This window comes from Petaurus breviceps, unplaced genomic scaffold, assembly GCF_028583685.1.
Source record: "Petaurus breviceps papuanus isolate PSGF00001 unplaced genomic scaffold, PetGlider_PUasm1.0 187, whole genome shotgun sequence".
Lineage (NCBI taxonomy): Eukaryota > Metazoa > Chordata > Mammalia > Diprotodontia > Petauridae > Petaurus > Petaurus breviceps.
In genome coordinates this window covers 168,413-193,220 of record NW_027185799.1, presented here as the reverse complement: position 1 = coordinate 193,220, position 24,808 = coordinate 168,413, and the positions used below count along the sequence as shown (strand labels likewise).

Below are 24,808 nucleotides of genomic sequence, written 5' to 3'. Positions count from 1 at the left end.
ATTCAACAGTTTAGATTACAATAGGACTATCAGTATCCTTTTATCCCTTTTTAATTTCATAGCAGCTGCTATGAATGTACATGAGTATTTCCAGGGTAGATTCACAAAATGTAATAAACTCTTTTCCTCAAAGACAAAACCAAAATATTTATTTGGGATATAATCATTTTTAAAAATTCATTAATAAACACCTGATACATAGTTAATGTGGTGAGATCCAACTGCTAGTTGGAGGTTAATCTAGAGAAATGCAGTCTCAGAGCTGTGAGTCCATTTAGAGGTTGAAGGAAAGAAAAATTTTAGTACTGACCATCTCCAACACTATGACTTCTCAGCAAATATTAACCATACTGCTAAGAAAGCCTCTGCCTCAATGAGGCTTTCTTTTGAAAGTCTACAACTATTTCAGGAAAAAACCCACAAAAACAAACAAAAAAACCCAAATCAAATCAAGTGATGATAAATTATGACAAATAACAGTAACATAAATATAAAGCAGTTGTGTAATATTTGGCAAATCCCCTGTGTGGGACTCAATTTCCCCATCCATGAAATGAATCAGTTGAAGGTGATGATTTTTAAGAACTTCCCAAGCTTTCCTGATCTATGACATACAAAGCACAAGAATCCAGCGGTATGTACTGGAGACATAAAGAATAAATGCCTCTCTGGGCAGCAGTTTCTTCATCTGTGAAATAAGCATGTTACCTTCTTCCTTTTTTTAAGTAGAAAGGTCGGAGCAGGTACCATATGGGAGTAATGTCTACACTGTCAGGCACCACCACTGGTTTTGCTTAATGCTTTTTCTTGGTTACAAAGGAGGGCTCAAAGTGAGGAAGGGTAAATTTGGTCTAGATCCTCTCTAAGGTCCCTTTCAGCTCTGAATTTCTGTGACCATGATTCTAGGCTCCAAGGGTATGAAAGGAAACTCAGAAAAGCCACTTGGGGAACAATGTGCCACTCAGTTTGGGAGATTCATTCTCATGAATCTATACTATGTACAAAGCAACATTATTTTGATAAATCACTTGCCCTAGACTGCCTAAAACAGGGCTTAGGTAGAAGTAAAATAAGACCCAACCTTATCTCACAATGTATTCTTGTGTGTACCGTTTACTTCTGCCAGGATGAACTCACTCTCTCTGGAATATAATCACCCAGTTGCCCCATCATGAAATGTGTTTCCCTCAACCCACTTCTCCTCTTTACATCCAATCCATCCCACAAGGTTCTGATTAAAACTACAAGGCGAGTTGGAAAGGATCTTGGAATTAATTGAATCCAACCCCCTATGGAAGAAAAAAAAAAACAGTACTGTGGATTTGGGGCACATTTCTTACAGAGAAAAATTATTAAATAAATGTAATTCTAAGCATCTCTGCCTAGAGAAAAAAATACAAAAGGAATAGTTTCCTTGTGCCTTTAATTTTTTTTTTAATTATTTTTCTTTCAGGCTAAAATCTACCTTCTCTCCCTTTCCTTTCACCCATTAAAAACGCAAGAAAGATGGAAACTCTAGTTTCAAGAAAAACAAATTCTCACATTGGTCATGTCCACCCACATCTACACATATAAAATGCATAAATATGTAAAACGTGTGTGTATATAAAATGTGTGGGTCACACGCACAAACACACCCCTCCATCTGTACTCTGAATCCAACAGTTTTCTGTTGGAAAGTGGTAGCATATTTCATCATGAGTCCTCTAGAATCATAGTTGGTCACTGTATTGATCAGAATTCCTAAGTCTTTCGAAGTTGTTTGTTTTTACAATATTGTTGCTATTGTACAAACTGAGCCTCTGGATCCACTCACTTTACTCTCTATCACTTCATACATGTCTTCCCAGGTTTCTCTAAAACCATCTCCATCATTTCTCACAGCACAACAGTATTCTATCACAATCATATGCCATAACTTGTTCAGCCATTCTCCACAAAAAGAGCTGCTATAAATATTTTGGTACACACGAGTCCTTTTTTAGTTTGAAAGAAAATAAATAATAATTTTAAAAAGTAAAGGCACAAGGAAACTGTACCCTTCTGCTCTTTCTTTGATTTCTTTGGAGTATATACCTAGTAGTGGTATCACTGGGTCAAAGTTCAATAGCTTTGGGGAAATAGTTCAAATTGCTTTCTAGAATGGCTGGACCAGTTCACAGTTCCACCAACAATGTTAATATACCCGTTTTCCCACTGCCCTTCCGGTAGCTGTCACTTTCCTTTTTTGTCAACTTTGCCATTCTGATGCCTGTGAGATATTACCTCAGAATTGCCTTCATTTGCATTTCTTTAATCATTAGTCATTTAGAACATTTTTTTCATATAGCTATTCATAGCTTGGATTCTTCCTCTGAAAACTACCTGATCATATCTTTTGACCATTTCTCATGCCTTTGTAATATTCTCTGTCTGAGCCATTTTCAGCTTACAATTAATTTATAGGTTTCAAGAAGGGACAAATTGCATAATCAAAATCAGAAAGACAAAGTCTGGAGAATGGTTTTGGTCCAGCAAAAGAACAATGGTTACTTAACTTTGGGCACACCCAAGAGAATCTTTTTTTTTTTTTAAACCATTCAATAGATCTTTAGAAAGATTCTTCTTTCAGGCTGGTCAAGAATTAACTCAAGAGATCATTCTATTAATTTAAGTCATCGAAGACCTCTTGATCTGTTCATGGAGTCCTTCATGGGCTGAACAGGACTACCTCTCTTTAGAAACTACGTAAGCCTTCAATTAAAATGATACAAAAAGAGATTTTTTGTGCTGGACATTTTTAGTGGAATCGATATTAATAAAAGACTGAAAAAATTTCTCATTTAGGCTAGACAAAGGACTTCAATTCTATGCCAATATTATTTTGTAATGTGTAAACTAAAAAGGGAATGAGAGCCCTCAATATGCTTCCATAGCCCTCATCTTACAGATGATGAAATTGAAGGCCAGAGAGATCAAGGGACTAGTTCAAGATGACATGGGTAGTAAACTCAAAGTCAGAATTCAAACTGAGCTCCTCTGATACCAATGCCAGTGCTCTTTCTAATACGCGTATCAAGTAATTCAATGCAATTCAATAAATATTTATCATTTGCTGTGGTGATATCATAGGCAGCTAGGTGGTTCAGTGAATGGAGCATTGGACCTGGAATCAGGAAGACCTGAATTCAAATCCTGCCTCAGATACTTACTGTGTGACCCTGGGCAAGTCACTTAACTTCTTTCAGCCTCAGTTTCCTCAACTATAAAATGGGGATAATAAAAGGACCTACTTCACAGGGTTGTGGCTAGAATCAAATGAGATATTATTTGTAAAATACTTTACAAACCTTAAAGAGCTATATAAATGCTAGCAATTAAAACTCTCTTGCATCACTGAGTAAATGAAAGTATCCATATTTAATGCTTGAGCAATCTCAAAGTGGCATGACTTCAATCATTTTTCATCAAATTGGAGGTACCCCAAAGCAAATTGCATGAAATATCCCACTTATTGTCTTACTGTGAACATTATTAAATCCTAGTTTTACCAATTCTGTTCATATATCCAAGACCACACATTCTTGAGCCAAAGGGAAATTTCTGATTGTTAATATCTGACTTTCTTAGAGTTTTTCAGTTTACAAAATATAGTCCTGAGCTGCATCTGACCATCCCCACTGATAGTATGGAGACACTAGGTTTCAAAAAGAGGAATTCATTTGCCCAGGGTCACATAGCTAGTAAGTAAAACCAGGACTCAAAACAGTAGATTTCTCATTCCAAGTCCATGATTATTGCCAATATGTCACATACATCAAATAAAGACTTATATTTTATAGTCACAAACTTTTATAGTCATAAACTCTCATATGTAGTGTATAACATCAAGAGAAACTTGCTTGTTTAAATATGATTTTGGTATGTGAATATGTTATGCCATATTGTCATGCTGCTGTCTGGTCACTTGGTGAATAATCATGTCTTAAGTATTTCAGGCATCACAACCCTCAATTTTGAGCAGTTAAATAAAACCCTAAGGGCAATAAATGCTCCTGTGGAATATCTGATGTTTTAAGTCTAAGCATACCACACCACTTAAAGACTGAAGGACTGGTGAGAGCCAGGAAATTACGAGCCATGGGCAAGAAGAAAATAGGATAGTCTGGTTAAAACAGAGTTAGTAACAGGAGAGTAATGGCAGATAAAGTCATAGAGAGAGGTAGGAGACAGATTGCAAAGGGAAATGAATGGCAGATTGATTTGGATTTGAGGTAGTGGAATGTCACTGACTTAAGGTCAGAAGACCTGGTTTCAAATCCTGCCTCTGAGATTTACTTGACCATAGACAAATCATTTCCCTTTCAATGGGCATCAGTTTCTTCATTTATAAAATGAGAATACTGAGGGGCAGCTAGGTGGCATAGTAAATAGAGCACCAGCACTGGATTCAAGAGGACCTGAGTTCAAATCCAGCCTCAGACACTTAACACAAAAACTAGCTGTATGACCTTGGGCAAGTCACTTAACCCCAGTTACCCTCCCAAAAAAATAAATAAAATAAAATGAGAATACTGGATCATTTGATCTATAATGTTTCTTCAGCATGTAATAGTCTATAATTCTAAGTTAACAGAGAATACACCCAGCAGAATTTTTGCATGGTCATCTTTTAAATGACCACACTAAAAATATTGATCTGGCCCCATTTTCTAAAAATTATTTGAATGACCATTACTCAATAGGAACAGGAAAAAATTAGGGAAACGGGATGCTCCCGCTGCTATGACAGATAAGTTCCGATCCTACTGGTATAAAACCCCAGACCTCAGAGAATTTGTACCCCTCCTGACTACCTTTGTTGCATAGAATGAAACTTCTTGCTGACAATGCAAAAAACCAAGCTGAAAAGAAAAATAAACTACTTCTTAGATAACTAACAGCTGAGAATTGCCTGGACAGAGTGGTGGTTCCTGAGAAGCAGCAGAGAAAAAGAGATGCCACAGAGTATGGAAGTGGTTTTGCTTATAATAGCCTTCTCAGCCGTTACTTAGAGATGCTATAAAGCTTTGTCCTGGGACTCTGCAGGACAATAGGCCAAGAAGAAACATGCCTGGCAGAATTGCCAAAATGTGTTCCACTAGAAACAGGATCGTTCAAGCAGAAGAATTGTCTTCATTTCTCTAGCAAGGCACCACGCCACCACTGCTCTAAAAACTGCCATTCTCACAGCTTCCTTCCCTGCTCCCACAGACTGGAGTCCTATGGCCAGTGACTATAAATGAAACCATCCACTTCCTCATTGTTTGACCTCCACCCCTCCACCCCCAATTCATCTTCCCATGAGAAAACCCTAAAAATGTATACATCAGAAGCAAATACCTTGTAGCCCCTGAGGAAGGCACTCCTAGGACTGTCCACATGTCAACGTTAGATCAGTAAAATGAAATTCCCCATTGAGCATTTGGCCACTGCTAAACTCTCAGTTGTAGTGAAAAAGAGAAAGTCAAGTTTTCTACTGTCTTTTCCCCTGCCTTTTCCAAGTGGAATGCCGGGGTGTGGGCAAACAGAACACATGTGCCTTTAGTGTTTCCTGATTTCTGGCCAAAGTCCATTATGTCACTGAAATAGCAAAGTCTATATATCAAGTCATGTTTAAAAAAAATGGAAAAGAAATCAGGAAGAACACACACTACCAAGCTGATACTGTAATATTCCACTACTTCTTACAGTAATGATATCATAGAAATTATTTTGTTAATTAAAACACAACTAATAGGGGCGGCCAGGTAGCACAGCGAGTAAGAGCACCGGCTCCAGTGTTGGGATGACCTGGGGATTGAATCCCGGGCTCAGACACTTAGCACACACCCAGAAACACCTGGCCATGTAACCTTGAGCAAGTTACTTAACCCCGATTGCTTAAAAAAAAACAACAACACAACTAATAATTGTTCTTTCCCTTACATACTTTATGATGGCATTCCTTGAAAGCCTCAAGAAAACTCAACCATTTTTGCATAAACAGCATGGCAGAATAGACAGAGAGCTGGACATGGGTGTCCAGAAGACATGGGTTCCAATCTCACCTACAATACTTGCAGTGGACAAATTGCTTAATCTCTCCAAGACTCGAGTTTCCTTACCTGTAAAATGGAGATATTAATACCTGTCATACCTGATAGGGTTATTATGAGACTTAAATGAGAACATATATCTAAAGCACTTTACAAACCTTGCTATATCAGTTTCAGTTATATTAATTCCAGATAATTTGAATATGAAGAATGAATAGTAACTTGAATCTAAACAACAGAAATTAATTATCACCTTAATAATTTGCACACTATCACTGCTTTCTGACTAAAGGGAAAGTTTTAAAAGCCTAAAACTAAACTAAGACTTTTGAGACACCCTCTATAGTAGAAAAAATAATATTAACCCAAAGATACAGAACCTTAAGGTTTACAAATTTTTTTACAACAAGGTAGTCCCAAAAGATAATAATCCATACTTTCCAGATAAGGAAACTAAGGCTTGGAGTGATGGAGAAGCTTGCCAAGATCACACAGCTAGTAAACGTATGAGTCAGAAGTCAAACTCAGATCCAGTGATCTCTCCCACTACTAGGCTGCCTCTGCCAACCAAGGTATAGAAGTCAGGTCTATCTTGGTTCAATGTAATAAAAACAAAAATTCACATTTATATGACACTTAAAAGGTTGCGAAGCAATTTCCTCAAAATATCACTGTGATGGTACAAAAATTACTCCCATTTTAGAGAAACTTAGGCTGTGATTTGACCATGATTATACATATACTAAGAATCAGAGGTAGAATTCAAACTTGGGTCAAACCCAGGAGAGAACCCAGAGATTAAAATATAAATTGATCTGTTTGTCTTCTAAAGGCCTTTGTAATCTTGCCCCTTCCTACCTTTTCATTCTTCATATACCTTACTTCCCTCCACATACTGTATAATATAGTGAAATTGGTCTCCTTACTATTTCTGGGCTTGGAATCAGGAAGATTCATCTTCATGAGTTCAAATATGGCCTCAGATACTTACTAGTAGGTGAACCTGGGCAAGTCACTTAACCCTGTTTGCCTCAGCTTCTCATCTGTAAAATGAGCTAGAGAAGGAAACACCAACATCACTCCAGTATCTTTACCAAGAAAACCCCAAATAAGATCATGAAGAGTCAGGAACAACTTTAAAAATGACTCAATGGCGGGGGGGGGGGGGACTGCTAGATGGTGCAATGAATAGAGCACCAGCCCTGGAGTCAGGAGGACCTGAATTCAAATCCGGCCTCAGACATTTAACATTTACTACCGTGTTTCCCCGATAATAAGACACTATCTTAATAATTTTTTTGGACAGAAAAACACCAGAGGGCTTATTTTCAGGGGAGGGCTTATTTTAATGAACATTGACAGCAGTTTTAATAAACAGGTAAATGTGAACAAAAAAATGTAGCTTTATTCAATAAGCAAATCACTGGGGAAGAACAGGATGACGCACTCACTGCTGCAGCTCTGATTGGATGCAGCTCGGAGTACGGCATGCGTTTCCCGAGGGTTGGGGGGGGGGGACGGTGCATACAGAGGGTACCGTAATGTAGTGTGTAGTGCAGGGGATCACCTTCATTACAGTAGCAATCTCAGTAGGGCTTATTTTCGGGGGAGGGCTTATTTTAGAGGAATCTTACACAGTAAGGGGAGGGCTTATTTTCAGGATAGGTCTTATCGGGGAAACACAGTAGCTGTGTGACCTTGGGCAAGTCACTTAACCTCAATTGCCCTGCCTTCCCCCCTCCAAAAAGAAAAAAAAAGCTTAAAAATGACTAAACAACAACAATGTATTATTATTGAATCATCATCTTTAATTTTTGAAAAACTACTCCATTGTCTGACCCCCAAGAATTTCACTGCTTTTCACATTTTTTTTCACATGTCTACAACTCTCTCCCTTATCATCTCTGTCTCCTAGCTTCCCTGGCATCCTTCAAGTCTCAACTAAAGACCCAACTTGTACCAGAAGCCTTTCCCAGTTTTCCATAATCTCAGTGCCTTTACACTTCCAATTTATCCTATAAATACCTCTTTGGTACAGTCTCCCTCATTGGACCATGAGCTCCTTGAGTGCCAGGGCTATTTTTTGCCTTTATTTGTATCCCTAGTGTTTAACACAATATCTAACACATAGGTTCTTAACAAATGCTATTTGACTGGTTGGCTGGCTGAAAGACCATAAGAAGAACTAGGGATGTCCAGATCAGAGAAGGGAAGACCTAATGGGAACATGGTAGCAGTCTTCACGAATTTGAAAAGCTATCATGTTGAAGAAGAATAAGATTTGTTCTTGGCTACCAGAAGGTAAAAGTAGGAACATTCAATGGTAGTAAGAGAAGTTGCAGAGAAAAAGATTTAGGTTCCTATTGTTTAGAGTCATCTAAAAGTGAATGGACTGCCTTAGGAGGTAGTGAGTTCCCTGTTATTAGAAGTCTTCAAGTACAGGCTGAATGACCACTGGGGGAGGAAAAAGAGGGGAGAGGGGAGTTTCAGAAAGGGCTGAACTGGATGACCTGTGAAGCTCTTACCAGCTCTGAGATTCTGTGCATTCTGATTCCAAATCCAGCATCCTATCCATTGGGCTATAATCTGCCTCATTACTAGAGTGCCAGAAGAAAAATACAGTTCTGCTACATTATGGGTTAAACCAGCTTTCATGGGCTAGCTCAGGGAACCTCACCACCATGAATAATATGTTCCTATAGGAAAATACCTTCCAAGTTCCAAACAACAAACTTACAAACTTTTGATACACAATCTCTAAGTCGTAGGCTGAGTGCATTTCTATACTTTAAAGAAATTTTTAGAATATAAACTTGGCACGATACAATGGAAAGAGCAAGCACTAGATTCCAAACTTGAGCTGAAATTCTGTCTCTGGTATTAACACTGTGTCAAAGGATAACAGATTCAGAGCAGGAAAATGAACTCAGGTTATCTTGGTCCAGCTCTCAATTTACAGATGAAAAGACAGAAAGTCAGAAAAGTCAGGTGACTTCCCAATGGTGTATAGTTGAGAAATGGTGTGGCTAGCATTCCTTGAACAAGTCTCTTTCTCTGGGTCTCAGTTTCGTCATAAGAGGGGAGAATAGGAAAGTAGTGGGGGGAGAAGAGAAGAGAGAAGGAAGAAACTAAGAGGAAAAAGGAAAGACTAAGAGGAGGAGAGGAAAGAAGAAAAGAGGAGAGGAGAAAGGGAAAAGGAAGGAAGAGGATAAAGGAGAGAGGAGAGGTGAAGAGGAGGAGAGGAGAAAAGAAGAGGAGAGAAAGGGAAAAAGAAGAAAAAGGAGAAAGGAGACAGAGGAGAGAGGATAGAAGAGAGAGCTTGGGAGAGGAAAGGGTGGGAAAAGAGAGGAGAGGAGAGAAAAGGGAAGGGGGAGGGAAGAGGAGGAGTTCCCCTTCAAAGAAGAGAGAAATTCTGGTTGAAATGGAGGAGGAAGTATACACCCTAAGTTACTACCCTAGATTATGTTTTGGTAACAGTCACTTCTGCTATAGTTAAAACTTTCAACCCCTGAAAATGACCACTCTTTGATCATCTCCCCATGGGCCATATTCCTCATCTCATTTTCAAAAATCTTCATGATTTACAGCTCACATGTCAACATATACCTTTGACCCAGCTTGAAATTCTCTGCAGGAAATTCCCTATCTATGCTCCCAGATCTTCATTTTCCCTGACAGTGTGTCTGGAAAAGGTTTGAATAAGGAAAACCTACAGAACTTTCAGGAAAATCCCCAAACCCCATTTTAGTTTCAACCTAATCCTTTCCCCAGTCTTACCAAGCATGCAGCAGAGCAGAAAGAAAGCAGAGCAAAGCCAAGAAGAGCTGGGTTCAAGCCCTCCTCTGATCTATATTGGCAGTGTGACTCTTTGCAAGTCATTTAATGTCTCAGTAGTCTAGGCAACTCTGTTAAGACTTTAAAGTGCAGAATGCACCAACTTGCGTTGGCAGAAAGAATTTTCTTATCCAAAAGTACCCTATACAAGTGAAATCACAGGTTCAATCTCTATCCCTTACCAAGGCAAACAGGTTGTAGTGCCCTTTTCTCCCTTTTCCCCACCCAAAACACACACACAAACTTTTAGAAAATTGGCATTGGGGTGATCATAGGATACAGGGATTATAGGACTTAGATCTGGGAATGGACTCTGGAGATCATCTACTCCAATCCCCTCATTTTACAGAAGGGAAATCTGAGAGTCAAAGAGAGGAAGATGGCTTGCCCTGGATTACACAACTACTAAGTAATGAGCTAGAAACCAAACAGATCTTCTGACTCCAAATACAGTGTTCTTTCTATTATCCCACACTGCCTCTTGAAAGATCATTCTAATCCAACCCCTTCATTTTGCTGATGAAGAAACCGAAGTCCAGGAAAGTCTATGCAGTGGAATTAGTAGTGTTCATATAAGGAGAGGTGGTAAGAGAAAGGAAGAAAACATGAAGGAAACATGAAGAATACATATCCAAAATGAAAAGTCAGCCTGGAAGAAAACCTTGGTCTTCTATAATCTTCAAGGCCCAGAATTGAATGAGATGAATTCAAGACTGAATTCCACTTGGGAAATTACAGAATGTTCAATGATCCCAAGCTGCTCCCTACCAAATAAAAGGCCAGATTTTCAAAACCAATATTCTTCCAATGAAAGACAGTTTAGTTGTAGTGGATGAAGGGTCCAACCAGACCCACCTTCAAATCTAGCTTCTAATACCTACCAACTTTGTGACCATGGGCAAGTTGCTTAACCTCAAAAAGTCCCAGACAACTTACTAAAATGTAAATAGAAGATAAGTTGCTGATCTTCATTAATGAACCAAGTTTCTACACTAAGGAGTTCCCCACACCAATGAAATCACAAATCTGGACCAAAAAAAATAAAACAAAAAAAAAACCCTATTACCAGGGATGGATGCTATGTGCCTACAATTTCTGGAATACCACACCTTCAGGAGAAGCAAAATTGCTGATATTCCAAAGGCCAATGGAAAAACCCACTGTATACGTTGAGGGTCAATAGCATATAACAATAACACACAAAAATGGTATAAAATACACCTACAAGAAGTTCAATGAACAAAGAAATTAGCAAGAGGAACACATCACAAAGAAAGGGAAAACATGGATGGGTTATAACCTGCACTGATGATAGAAGTACACACAGCATTTAGATCACAGATCCACTCAATAACTGGAGTAGCATTTAATCAGTCTATTTGTCCCAATAATTACTTTGATTTTTTCAATTAAAAAATGTTTAATCTCCTCTCCACAGCTGAGACAAACATTATTTTTCTCCTTTTTTTGAACTATTCAATTCATTGATCCATTTGGCATTTCTTAAAGCATATATTATAAGCTATGTGTCTAGACTCATTTTTAACATACTGCCTATCAATTTTCACAACCATTTTTACCAAATGATTCTTTCCAAGTTTAATGTGTCTGAGTTGATTAGTCTAACTCTTTGTGTATATTTAGTTCTATTTATGGAATCTGTATTCTGTTCCAGTCATCTATTTGTTTATTTTTCCCCAGTACTAGATAGTTTTGATAATTTTCATTTTATAATGTTTTGAAATCCAGCAAGGCAAGGTCCATTTCATTAGCTTTTCAGTGGTTCCATTTGCTATCCTTACCCATGTATTTTTTCCATATAAATGTTATCAACATAGTGGGAGAGGCAACACAGTATGGTGGGAAGAGGGCTAGACAGAAAAATTAGGAAAATCCCCACTCCACCCTCAACATTGACTAACTCTGTGCCCATGGGCAAGTAACTTTATTTCTCTGAGCTCCACATTTTTCATACATAAACTGCTGATAATAATAGCTGCCTTACTTCCTTGAAAGGGTTCCTGTGAGAATCATTCCAATGAGATAATATATGTACTTTGTGTGCCTTGCACACCTTAAAATAATTTATAAATGTCACCTATTATTAATCAGTTCTATAAAGTAACCCACTGATACTTTGATTAGGATTGCGTTGAATCTATAAATTGGAAAGTACTGGTATTTTAATTTGTCTAACTATAATCACCTAGTACATAGAGTGCCAGGCCTGAAGTCAAGAAGATTGGTCTTCCTGAGTTCCAGTTTGACTTCAGACACTTATTAGCTAGGTGACCCCAGGTGAGTTGCTTAACCCTGTTTGCTTCAGTTTCTTCATCTGTAAAATGAACTGGAGAAGGAAATGGCAAACCACTCCAGTATCTTTGCCAAGAAAACCCCAAATGGGGTCATGAAAAGTCAGACATGACTGAAACGACTGAACAACAACAAAATATATGCAGGGGATATAACTCCAATTTGGTCACATCTTCCTTTATTTCTGTCAAAGCAATTTAGAAGTTGTCTTTATAAAATTCTTATGTTATTTGATGGTTTTATACCTACCATTTTGGTCCTCACCAGGGAAAAACTGCTAGAATAAAGAGGGAGTGTGTCAAATCCCCACTATTTCTAACCATTCCTGGATTCTAGGTATCTAAATTATACTTCATCCTTCCAGCTAGATACCAGGACACAAGAGCCTAGCTAGTGTGGCATTATACAGCCAGTAAGTGTCAAATGTCTAAGGCTGGATTTGAACTCAGGTTCTCCTGACTCCAGAGCCGTTGATCTATCCAATGAACCAACTAGTTGTCCCCCTTCTTTTTTGGGGGGGGTGAGGTCTTGCTTTTTCTAGGCTAAACATCCCCAGTTTCTTTAACTGCCCCCTTCATGACATGATCTCTAGTCTTCTAGATACAGTCTAGCTTGTAGATGTCCTAAAATGTAGTGCCAAAAACTGAACATCATTCTCCAGGTATAGGGCAGAAGACAACAGGTTTATGGCCTCTCTGACTCTGGATACTCCATCTCTAATAATGCAGCCTAAAATCACATTGGCTTTAATGGCTACCATATCATACTAATGATTCATACTGACCTGATGATCCAAACAACAGCAACAACAGATCCATTTCCCTTGTGCTAAAGACTTGAACTTGTGAACTTGCTTTTTTTTAACCTATGTGTAAGAGTATACAGGTATCCTATTAAATGTAATCATGTTAAACTTGTTTATTTAATATTTTTCTAGCCTTTCAAAGTATTCTGGATCCTGATGATGTATTCCGGTATGTCAACCATCTCTCTCAGCTTGGTGTCATCTGCAAATGTGATAAGCATGCTATCCTATATCTTTATCCAAGTTACTGCCTTCCCCCTAAAATGTATCATGCATATAATTTGTTGTCTCCCCCATAGAATATATAAGCTCCTGAAGAGAGAGACTGTTTTTACTCTCCCATCCCCAGTGCCTAGTATACAGTAGGTACTAGATATGTCTTTCAGTTCATTGATAAAAATGTAAAACTGTATTGGGTTTAGAAACCCTGTTTTAACAGATTTTTAATTGTATTTTTCTCCAATTACGTGTAAAGACAATTTATAACATTCATTTTTTTGAAAATTTAGGGTTCCAAATTTTCTTCCTCCCTCCTTCAACTCTCCCTTCCCTAAGACAGTAATCAATGTGATATAGGTTATATGTGTGCAATCATGTAAAACATATTTCCATATTAGTTATGTTTAATAGATATTTAACAGATAGGAAATAAAAGTATTGTGGTGGGAGTCATTTATGAATGATCTTACTTGTTAAAGAAAGATTAAAATCAATACTAAACTAATATAAAAAAATAAGGATAAGATATGTTATTCCATTTAGGCATAGCCTGACCTATTTTTAAAAGTCACTGAGGCTGGAAAAAATGATGAGCAGATATGATATAAGAACAGACATTGCCACAGATTACCACCATTTCTTAAAGAAGTTTAAATGATATAAAACAGTCATTATAACAAAGAGACCAAAAACAATGAGGAAATGCCTCTGCCAACATTTGATCTTCCCAGATAGGAAGGCATAGCAGTCAAGGACAACACCTGTTTAGCATATAAACTCATTTGTAAAACCTTTATAGAAGTGGATGACTGAAGATTATGAGCAGTTTTGTTTTATAAAATAAGGAAGGAAAAACAAGTTTACAGAAATCTTAAGAAGACCTACAAATCAAGTCATCCTGAAAATATTTAAAGATAAAAGAAAAAAGATTTTCAAAAACTCTTCTAAAAAGATATTTTCATCATCAACAGTGGAGTCATCATGTTGGAGTCTACCCAGGACGTGCTAAATGAAGAAGTAGATGGGGCGGCTAGGTGGCACAATGAACAGAGCACCAGACCTGTAGTCAGTAGGACCTAAGTTCAAATCCAACCTCATACACTTAACACTCACTAGCCATGTGACCTTGGGCAAGTCATTTAACCCCAATTGTCCTGCCTTCCTCCCGCCAAAAAGCAAAAAAAAGAAAGAAGTAGAAAAGGCACTGAAGAAAACACCTATAATACACAAATTATTCTTTTTAAAATTTGCCTTTTGCAAAACAAAGTCCCAATACCTAAACCAAGGAAGGATAAAATGGAGAGAGACATTGAGAGAGAGAGGGAGAGAGTGTGAGAGCAAGGGAGAAAGAGACAGACAGAGAGAATTGTAGGCTGATATCATTAATGAAAATTGATCAGTTCAAAAATTTTAAATAAAATTCTTACAAAAATACTTTTAAAAAAAATTATTATAACCAAGTTGTATTTATAATATACCAGGGATGCATGGATGGTTTTCAACACAAAGAAAACAACATAGTCATATTTTAAAAACAAAAACATCCAAAATGACATGATTATCTCAATCCATGGGGGGAGGGGGCGGGGGGAGAAAGCCTTTAACAAGGCACGTTTCTCATACAGGCTTTTAAAAAAAAATTGTCTACAAAGAACAGTCATAGAGGAATCATTTTAATGATAAAAGATATCTAAAACCAAAAGCAAACATCATATGCATACACACTGGAAATTTCCACAGTTAATACAGGACTAAAGCAAAGATGGCCCCTTGCCCTACATATTATTTTATTTCTAAAAATATTAGCAACAGTAATAAGATAAGAGAAAGCAATAAAAGGCATAAAAATAGGCAAAGAGGAAACAAAACTATCCCTATTTCTTTATGACATGATAATCCACTTAGAAAATCCTTAGGAATTAGCAAAGAATTTATGGGCAGACATTGACAAGGGTTATCACAAGTTGAATAGTCATGGAAGAGTTGTTGACTGGACTTAGGGAGGGAACAAGCTTACTATATCAATGAGATTAGAGATCCATCAACATATAATTACTATGGTAATACTGGAAAGAATACTTAGGAGTCATGATACCTAGATTCTAGTGCCAGTTCTGCCATTAACTTGCTAGGTGGCCTTGGGCAAATCATTCCTCCTCTGACTCAGACTCCTCATTTATAAAATGAGGGAATTGGATTCGATGATCTCTAAGGTCCTTTCCCACCCTAAATTCTGATAGCCATTAAGATTTCTAGATCTTATATATTTATTTATATAAATAATAAAATATAAATAATATTTCTATATTGGTAGATATCCAACAAATAGGAATACAATATCCTTAGGCTTCAGGCTAATAATTTCCCAAACTTCCAGATGTTTGGATATTATGGCATAACCTCTACCATTCCCCCTAAAGTGCTTTATGGAAGAGTCTTAAATGGATTTAAAATAATTTCAATCTGAAAATTTTTAAAAGCACTACAAAATATAATTGGATGCAATCTGGGATACCATAAAAACAGAATCACTGTTCTAGGTAAAAGTATTTTACGCTAAGTTCACAAAGAAGTCTAGGGGAGATAGTTCCCATATGGAGAAGATATTTGAGTTTTTGTTTAATAATGAAAAAGCTTTAGGTTAATACTGGTATTTCCATATAAGGCTCTTTTCTAAACCCAGGGTTTTGTGATACATTGTAAAACATGTTATAGCATATTGAAGACAAGATTGCCACAGTCTTGCCTAAATGTATCTTGTTCTGTTTATACTGATAGAGTTTGCAAATGGATTTAGGTTAATGTCAGGAAGCCTTCCACAGAGGCAGCCCCAAAAGAGGAAAGAGAAAAATCACCTGGGAATTGGCAACACTAAGCAACATGTCAGTAAAAGCACCCACATGGGACTTCCCCTGATTCATCCTAAGCCTGCCCTTCATTCAAAGTAATACAGAACATCTTGATCAGTCCTCTGAGCAACAGACCTTGAAAGACATGAAAGCCTATTTTTTTCTACTTAGAGACAGAAAGCAACATGGTATCTCCACTGTCAGACTGTCAAACTTAGGTATGTGTTTCCCTGGAGAGGGAGGGAGGGAAGGAAGGAGAGAGAGGGAGACAGGGAGAGAGGGAGAGAGGGAGAGAGAGAAAGAGGGAAAGAGGGAGAGAGGGGAAAGAGAGACAGAGAGAGACAGAGACAGAGAGAGACAGAGACAGAGAGAGAGAGAGAGACAGACAGACAGACAGACAGACAGACAATGTTTGGGAATTATCTTTCAAAAGTTTAAAGAATAAGTAAATACAAAACACTGCCTAGAGTCCCTCACTTTTGGGGTGGGAGAAAGGAAAGGGGAGTCAGATCTGTGGGTTCACTGGTATAGGGACAATAGGTACTGTTCTTTTAACTTGTGGCCTTAAAAACTTGCCTGGGATATGAAAGTGATTTCGTGGGTCCCATAGACAGAAAGAACTAAGACTAAACCCAAGTCTTCCTGACTCTCCCACTCAGATCACCTCTATCCACTTTATATCCACCATGCTGCCTTTAACTAAAACTGTTTATATTTAGGTAAAACTGAAAATATAGTATTTAGAAGGATCCCTTCACTATGACCTCCTATAATACTGACACTTTCATTTTCTTCTTTTTTTGGGGGTGGGGAGGGCCAATCAGGGTTAAATGACTTGCCCAGGGTCACACCAGTTTCATTTTTTTGAGGAATAATGTATTATTGAGTACTAAACACTGCCCTGGGAATCAGGAGACTGAGGTTTTGTTTTGTTCCCACTTAACCCCCTTCTTTCTGTGTGACTCTGGACAAGTCTCAAGCCCTTTGGGCAAGTTCAAGTTTTTGACTCAAAATGAAGCAGTTGGACTAGACAATCTCAAAGGTCCTTTTACCACTAAAATTCTAGGATACTGAACATAATACTTTTGCTATAAAAAGAACTCCAATCTCTATCATCAAGTGTTTTCTTAGCACAGAGAGTATTTAAATATGCCTACATACTAACAAAGGTTTATTCTGATAGAGGCATGGAGCAATTGGATCTCTATTTAAATTGAAATTCTCTGACCCCTTCAGACAAGGACTCCAGAATATTTACAATACTGCCTGATGGTTTGCTCTCTTCAGAAATATGAAATTTAAATATTTGCTTTCCAAAATGATCCAATCCAAACCATACACTTCTGCAACCAAGTCCCAGCTTTCTTTGGGAATGTGATCCTCAAAGACTAAGTTATTCAGACTTAAGGAGGTTCTACCTCCCCACAGCGGCTCAGCAGAAACCCAACATGGGAGGTCAGTTTTTAATTTTCAGAGTGATCAATTTCAAACACAACCAGCCAACATGAACACTGAAGAAAGAAAACAGTTTCTTCTTTAAGAAACACTTCACCAGGGATAAGACGATTGCCTGGCACTGATGTTCATGCCACATACTCCTGTCAGATAACAAAGATAACACAGAAACATTAACCTGTAGCATTTACCTGGTAGCAATCTTTGTGTGATCCTATACACATATGTGATCAGATGCATGCATGCATGCATGCACACACACAGTCTCAAAAGTCTTGATGCAGTTTTACGCTTTAGTAGCTTAATTAATAGTTTAATTTGATAGCTCTGTAAGCTTATTAAAACTTAAAACTGCATCAAGACTTTTAGGACTCTATATAGCTATAGGTATATATAATATATATTTCATTTTATAGAGAGAGAGAAAAGGGGGCAGGGCCTCACAGGCATAGAGCTGATAGGGATCTCATAGGTCATCTAATAAAATCTCATTTTATAGATGAGAAGACTAAGGTAAAAGAGGTTTTGATTTGTCCAAGGTCACAAAAGTAGTAAGTGTCAAAGATGGGATTTGAATCCAGGTCCTCTAACTTCAGAGCCAGTAGTCTTTCCCTGTATCACAAGGTTCTCTCCTGGAATCTCTTTGTTTTTCCCTTCCCCTTTCATTCATCCATATTCAATTATCACCTGTATACAAGATGAGTCCCAAATCTCTATATCCATCTTTAATATTCCTCTTCCTCTCCTTCTCCCTCCTTATAGGAATTTAACAATCACCTTAATTTTTGTTAAATAAACTAGATCATACGGTCAGACAGAATATCCTATTCCTTACCGTCTCTTGTGTTTTATTCAGCCTGGAGATGGCTGCGCAATGATCATATTCACCATGCCTGAGACCACCCAGATTAGTGACGATGGGACTACTCCCCAAGTGGGCTCAGGTTGAGACAACAATGCACCCACCATTCAACAATGTTATGGAGCACTTAGAACTTGATCAGGCATCAAAGATGCCAAGGTTAATCACTGCATCCTGGGCCATCATCAGTTGTCTTGACTTTTGTCCTGTCACTGGACTTTGATGACTCAGGAAAGAGAGGGTAAGAGGCTAATGACTTTATGCAACTTTGCCTCACTTAAATCCAATTCACACACAAGTCAAGATATGACCAGTGATGTCACTGCTCCTCTTCGAAAACAAGGAACGACTCTTTTCTGTTAGGAGCTCATGTCCTCCATATAAAGAGGGGAAGAAAGAGATCCAAGGCTGCTACCTCCTCTACCCATCTAGAAAACCGATATAATTTTTTTCATTTGTCAAAAAGAAAGATTTCTGGAATAAGTAAAACTATTTTAGGAGGCTATTCAGCAATTTCAATAGAAACACAGGGCTGGGCCATCTCCAGTCGTCCTGATCTATATCTGGCCATTGGATCCAGATGGCTCTGGAGGAGAAAGTGAAGCTGGTGACTTTGCACAGCCCTCCCTCACTTAAATCCAATTTATTTGCAAATCATGGCATCATCTTCCTGATGTCATGGTCCTCTTTGAGAATGAAGGACAAATCACTCAAGGAACACAGGGTTACTTCATCCAATAGATCAGTGCTAGACTAGTGTCCCAAGAGCCTATGTCCCATGCACCCTCTGACCATTATCACTCTACTCAATAAACTCCAGTTAGTCTCTATTACCTCAGGGATCAACTATAAAATCACAGTTTGCTTTAAAGTCCTTCACAACTTGGCCCCTTCCTACCTTTCATATCTTAATCCCTTCATGTAGGCCAGAGATACTGTGTCCTTATAAACCTCATCTTCCAACTCAATGACTTTTCAGAGAGTACCCCATGAAGCCCTTCCTGGATGTCCCCAATTGCCAGTAATCTCCCTCCTCACCTCTGGCACCTGGCTGTCCTCAAAACTTGACTTAAATCCCACCTTCTGCAAAAGGCCTCCCTTCCCTACCCCTCCCTATTTCTGCTTTCCCTCTGAGATTACCTCCAATTTACTCTCTGGTTAGATGTTACCTTACCAATTAGAATGTGAGCTCCTGGATGGAAGAGACTTTGGTTTTTATGTTTCTTTATGTGCACTGTGTTTAGAAAATACTTGTTGACTAAGAGCCAGCCCCAACAACTTCTCCCACATATGTCAATTATCAGTAGTAACTCATTTCTATAGTGATTTAAGATTCATAATGAACTTTCCTCACAACAACCCTATGAAGAAAGTAGTAATTACTATCCTCATTTTACAGGGAGGATTTAATCAGATGCTTGCAATCAGTCACCTGACAAGGAGTGGAGCAAAGATCTAAACTCAAATTCCCTAGCTCCAAGACTTTCCACCACATCCTAATGCCTTGTCATCTCATCTACTCTCACAGCACCCCTATGAGGCAGACAGATAAGTAATGTGGCTATTTTGGCTTTTACATCCCAACACTACTACAGAGTCACATCCTGACACTATTTTTAGGTGGTCCTTAGGGACTTGGCCTGACCTGGGGAGAGTGTGATAAAGTCAAACAGAGAAGGATTACCATGTAGCAGCTAGGACCCAGTGAGATTAGATGACATAAATTCGTAGCACAATCACTTGATACAATTGTGTGGCTTTCTCCAACAATGGAATAGGAACCGAGCAGGTAGGTGATGGGGTAATCTCAAACTAGAGTTTACCAAGGCATGACTAGATATAGGAAAAGAGGACAAGAGACTAAAGCTAGAAGTATATAGTTATAGTATATAGCATATCATTAAACTGGTCAACCACATGGATAGGATCAAGACTGCAAAGGGAGAAAAGTGAGGCTGAACTGGAGGAATAAGGAAGGGTAAAGGGCTGAGATGTCATAGTGATGATGAAAAAGGTTTAGGAGTAGTAAGATAAAGTGAAAGATGGAAAGAATGCAAATTGTTATTAGAGAAAGGAATTTCAGAATTGTGGATAATGAAGGTGGCACAGTTAACAACAGATAGTGATAGCAAGAATATGGCTATTTCTGTTGTTGCAGAAGGTGATCTGAAGGTCCAAGTTAAGGGAGCTAACGAAGCTAGTAGATCAGGGTGTTTGAGGCACAGCAATGTGAGTAAAACATCCTAGAGTCTGAGGACAGAGGTTAGAGTGGATGGAATGACTGACTGTGAGACTGGTACTGAACTCCTTGAGAAAAGAGAGGGAAGATATAGGTCAGCAAATCATTGCTGGATGGGGGAACATGGACAGAGAAAACCTCAAAGAAAGAGAGAGTTTCATGATGGTAGGAAAGGGACTGTCTGAAAAAGACAGTGGGCATCAAAGGCTCAAAACGTCAGGGGAAATGAGAAAAGATAAGTATGCAGGGTTAGGAAGAATGATCAGGAATGCACTGTTTTCTGGAGAGAGCTGAGTTTCTACTATATAAGAAAATGGAAAATAAAAAGCAAAGTCATCCAAAATGAAGGGAAAATTGTTCATTTTTCTTTATAGTAGGCTTTCTAGAGGCAAAATAGAAAGGAATAAGGGAGGAGGATATCAACAGTGGAGCCATAAGGGTTGAAATGGGTCCAGGTGAGAGTTTAGGGTGGGGTAGGAAATGGAAAGGATTTTCACCAGCAGATGCTGCCACTAAATGCTGTCACAGGTAAAGCAAGAGATGAAAGTTTGTCCAACAGCAAACAGCACTGGGAAAGAACTAAGTGATTAAGGGCTTCTATCCTCTTGGGTCCTATGATGTTGACCATGGATTCATTTCAAGGTGGTAGTGTCAGTTTCCCTGGCTTGTCACTCAAAAGACAGGAGAGATGGGGAGAGAAGGGGGAAGAGTGGTGATTATAGGTAGTTTTGTCCAGGCATCTGAGTTAATAAATAACCAGTGTTCTGGTATCCCAGTGAAGCTGAACTCATACTCAAAACCAATGGTAAAGCTTAGTGATTATGGAACTCAAATAGAAAAGGGTGCCTAATGGCTCCATGTTGACTTAGAAAACCACAAATTAACATTATCTATGTTGTATTGTATTTTTATTTCTGTTAAACATTTCCCAGTTACAATCTAGTTCCTTGCTTTGCTAAGGAGTTAGGCAGCCTAAGTTTGATAGCTCTACTGTAGTTTCAGCTCAAATGGTGGGGCTGTATGAAATAATGTATTATAAGGCACTTTGCAAACCTCAAAACATTATATCAATCAGTTAACCAACAAGTCTTTCATAAGTCTTATTATGTGTCAGCCACTGTGCTAAGTTCTGGGGATAGAATCCATTAGGTTGTAAGGTCCTCGAGGGCAGAGACTGCCTTTTGCCTCTTCTTGCACCCTTGGCCCTTAGTACAATGCCTGGCACATAGTAACAGCTTAACAAATGTTTATTGATCTATTGATTGATACAAAGGCCCACAAACCCTTCTTCTAAAGTATAAGCAGCCACAGTTCTGTTTTAAGAAAATCTATTACTTGAATAACCTTTGTATTTACTTATTTGTATACATGCTTTATTTCCCACCCCCATCCCCAATATATAAGGTACTTGAGAGAAGGGAATTTCATTTTTTGTCTTTATGTCCTCTCTGTCTAGCTCAAAGTCTAGTAAGTAGCAGATACTTAATAACTGCTTATTGGTTTGGTTTGAGCCTAGCTAATAAAGATAAAAGCAAATTTCAGTGTCCTCCCATTCCTGAGAATTGACTTGTAATATTCAGTACAGTACACAGTTGAATTCGAAGCTGCCCTTAGTGGAAAAAACTTTCTGGATCCAGTTCCACATACAGTGTAGGCTGAGCAGCCAAATTCCCTAAGTATTTAGAGCTGGAAGGAAAATTAGAGGTCTTCCATTCCTTCTCTTCATTGTGCAGATGGGGAAACTGAGACCAAGAGATGGGAATGACTAAGGGTAGAAAGGAAATAAGAGTTACAGGATTTAAGGTCAGGTCTCCAAACTCCAAATCTAACATTTCCCAATACACCTTGTAGCCTCTGGATACTTGACTGTTTTCTTTAATGACATCTTCCATCAGATTAGGAAAGAGATTGAATGGAGCTCTCTGGCTCCCCTTGGGGGGACAGTATAATTGAAGAAGGCTCTGAGGAATAAGGATTTGCCAGATTGTTACACACCCACACCAAAGTTCTTTTGCAAGGGCTCCAGATGGGAGAAGCACCCCTGAAATAAGAACTTCAGGCTCCAAACACATAGTTCACCCCTGGTGGGTGGGGGAGGATGAAGATGGGGATTGGGGGTAGGACAGGGGAGAATGTCAGTTTCCTTTAGTCCGGGAAAGTTTTCTCCTTTTCCATTCTACATGAAAAGTTGCTTTTTTTTTTTTTTTACAAGTTGTTCCCATCCAAGTCTCCTGCAAAAACCAGCTTCCAAGACTGTTTCAAAATGGTTTTAGTCAGGGCTCTTAACTCAGGGGCCTGTGTGGGTTCCCATTTACTCCAGTTACAAAGAGTAACACCGTGAAAATCTTAAGGCTGCTTCTGCACTAATGCTTCCACTCCCATTTCCATTTCCAAGGTGGGGGACCGCCGGGCTGGGGAACTCCGAAGGGATGGGGGGGAATAGCCCATACCCACAGACCACTTTCCGGGGATAGAGTCCGAAACCGAGACAGAGACCGAGACCCGGGTATAATCTGGATGACCTCCGGTGGGCCTTCTTATCCAACCGGATGAATAGGATTGCTGCTCTCAAGCAAAAGGCACGCGATCCAAGCGGGCAAAGTGGGAGGAGGAGCCCGCGGGCACCTCAGTTTCCATTTTTGTAAAATGTAGAGGTTGTCCCGAATGATCCCGAAGGGCCCTACCAGCTCTAAACCTATTATCCTGAAGAGGGACACACTACCCCCACCCCACCTTCCCTATCCCCTTCTGCTCCAGGGGCGGGTCCACAACTCCGCTTCCTTCCCTCCCTGCCCCCCCTCCCCGCCCCCTCCTCTCTCCTCCCCTCTCCCAACTCACCCTCCGCCTCCATGGCGCCCCCCGCTCTTCTATTCATTCCAGGAGCAGGGAACGAGAAGGGGAAGGGGGAATCCAAGTCCAGGTTGGGGTCCCGGAGACCTGGCGCCCTAGGGGCCACTGCAAAGGAAGCAGCCAGAGCAGCGCGGGGCCGGACCGCATCTCGCCAGCAGCGCAGGCGGGCTGGCGGCCTCGTTGACTCCCGGGTTCCCTCCCGCCGCCGCCACCGCCAGCCCCCAATCTCGGCCCCGCCAGGCTGGAGGGGGGGGGGGGGGGGGGGGGGGAGGGCAGGATTCGGCGCGCGCCGCCGTGGGCCCCCGGGGGGGCTCAGGCCCCGCCCGCCAGCCCGGAGTCCGGCCCCCGCCGTCAGACCACCCCCGCCTCCTCGGCCGCCCAACCGGCCGGCTCCTCCCCTGCTGCCGCCCCTGCCCCCGCCCCCACACTGGCCTCGGGGCCTCGGCGGGTCCCGGCCGGGGCTGCAGCCCAGAAGGTCATCGAGGCAGCAGGAACCGCTCGGGCTGCTGAACTGCGGACCCTAAGCAGCTAACTTCTCCAAGGACACTCCCCTCCATCTGCCCATCTTCTGCACAGCTCCTCTCTAGCCCTGGTGCCCTGCACCCCGGAGCTAAAGTCTCTGCTTTGTTACTTCACTGTTCCCATCTTCATCCTAACAATTTTTAGGGCTTTACGGTTTACATATAAATCGGGTTTTTTGGATTTGGGGGTTTGTTTGGTTTGTTGCTGGGTTGTTTTTTTTTTTTTTCCACAACAACTCCTAGAGATTAGTAGTGGAAGTATCATTATCAACATTTTACGGAGAAAACAGCCTCAGGGAGGTTAAGCAATTTGTCCAAGGTGTATTGTAAGGGATGAAGCTAAGATGCCCTTTCCACTGAATCAATCTGCCTCTCACATGATTATGTACAGTTTTCCCAACTACGGCCGGCCGTGAGCTCCAGATTCGAGGGAGGGAGGGAGGGAGGGAGGGAGGAAGGAAGGAAGGAAGGAAGGAAGGAAGGAAGGAAGGAAGGAAGGAAGGAAGGAAGGAAGGAAGGAAGGAAGGAAGGAAGGAAGGAAGGAAGGAAGAGAAGATGGAAGAAAGAAAGGTAGGAGGGAGGGAGGAACAAAGGAAGGAAGGAAGAGAGGGAGGGAGGAAGAGAGGGAGGGAGGGAAAGAAGGAGGGAAGAATCATTTTAACTTTAGCCTCTTTTCTATTTGCTCCAGCACAAAAGTTCAAGAATTGAACTTCAGTCCCTGCTATTTTCCCAGTTCAAGTCTCTAGTGAAGCAAGAGAAGAAGGAGATGTGGGTAAGCTAACAAACTGGACAATTACTTCATGAA

General features: G+C 39.9%; 1 protein-coding gene across 2 annotated transcripts in view; it reads right to left on the bottom strand.

Moving 5' to 3' along the window:
* FGD3 (FYVE, RhoGEF and PH domain containing 3) overlaps positions 1-23,724 on the bottom strand; it is a 189,054-nt gene extending 165,330 nt beyond the window's left edge. For both annotated transcript variants that reach the window (XM_069090583.1, XM_069090584.1), the window contains exon 1: positions 23,471-23,724. In XM_069090583.1, coding sequence (XP_068946684.1) covers positions 23,471-23,507 — 37 coding nt within the window. In that variant the 5' untranslated portion in view covers positions 23,508-23,724. The remainder of the gene's footprint in view (positions 1-23,470) is intronic.
* Positions 23,725-24,808: the final 1,084 nt, after the last annotated feature.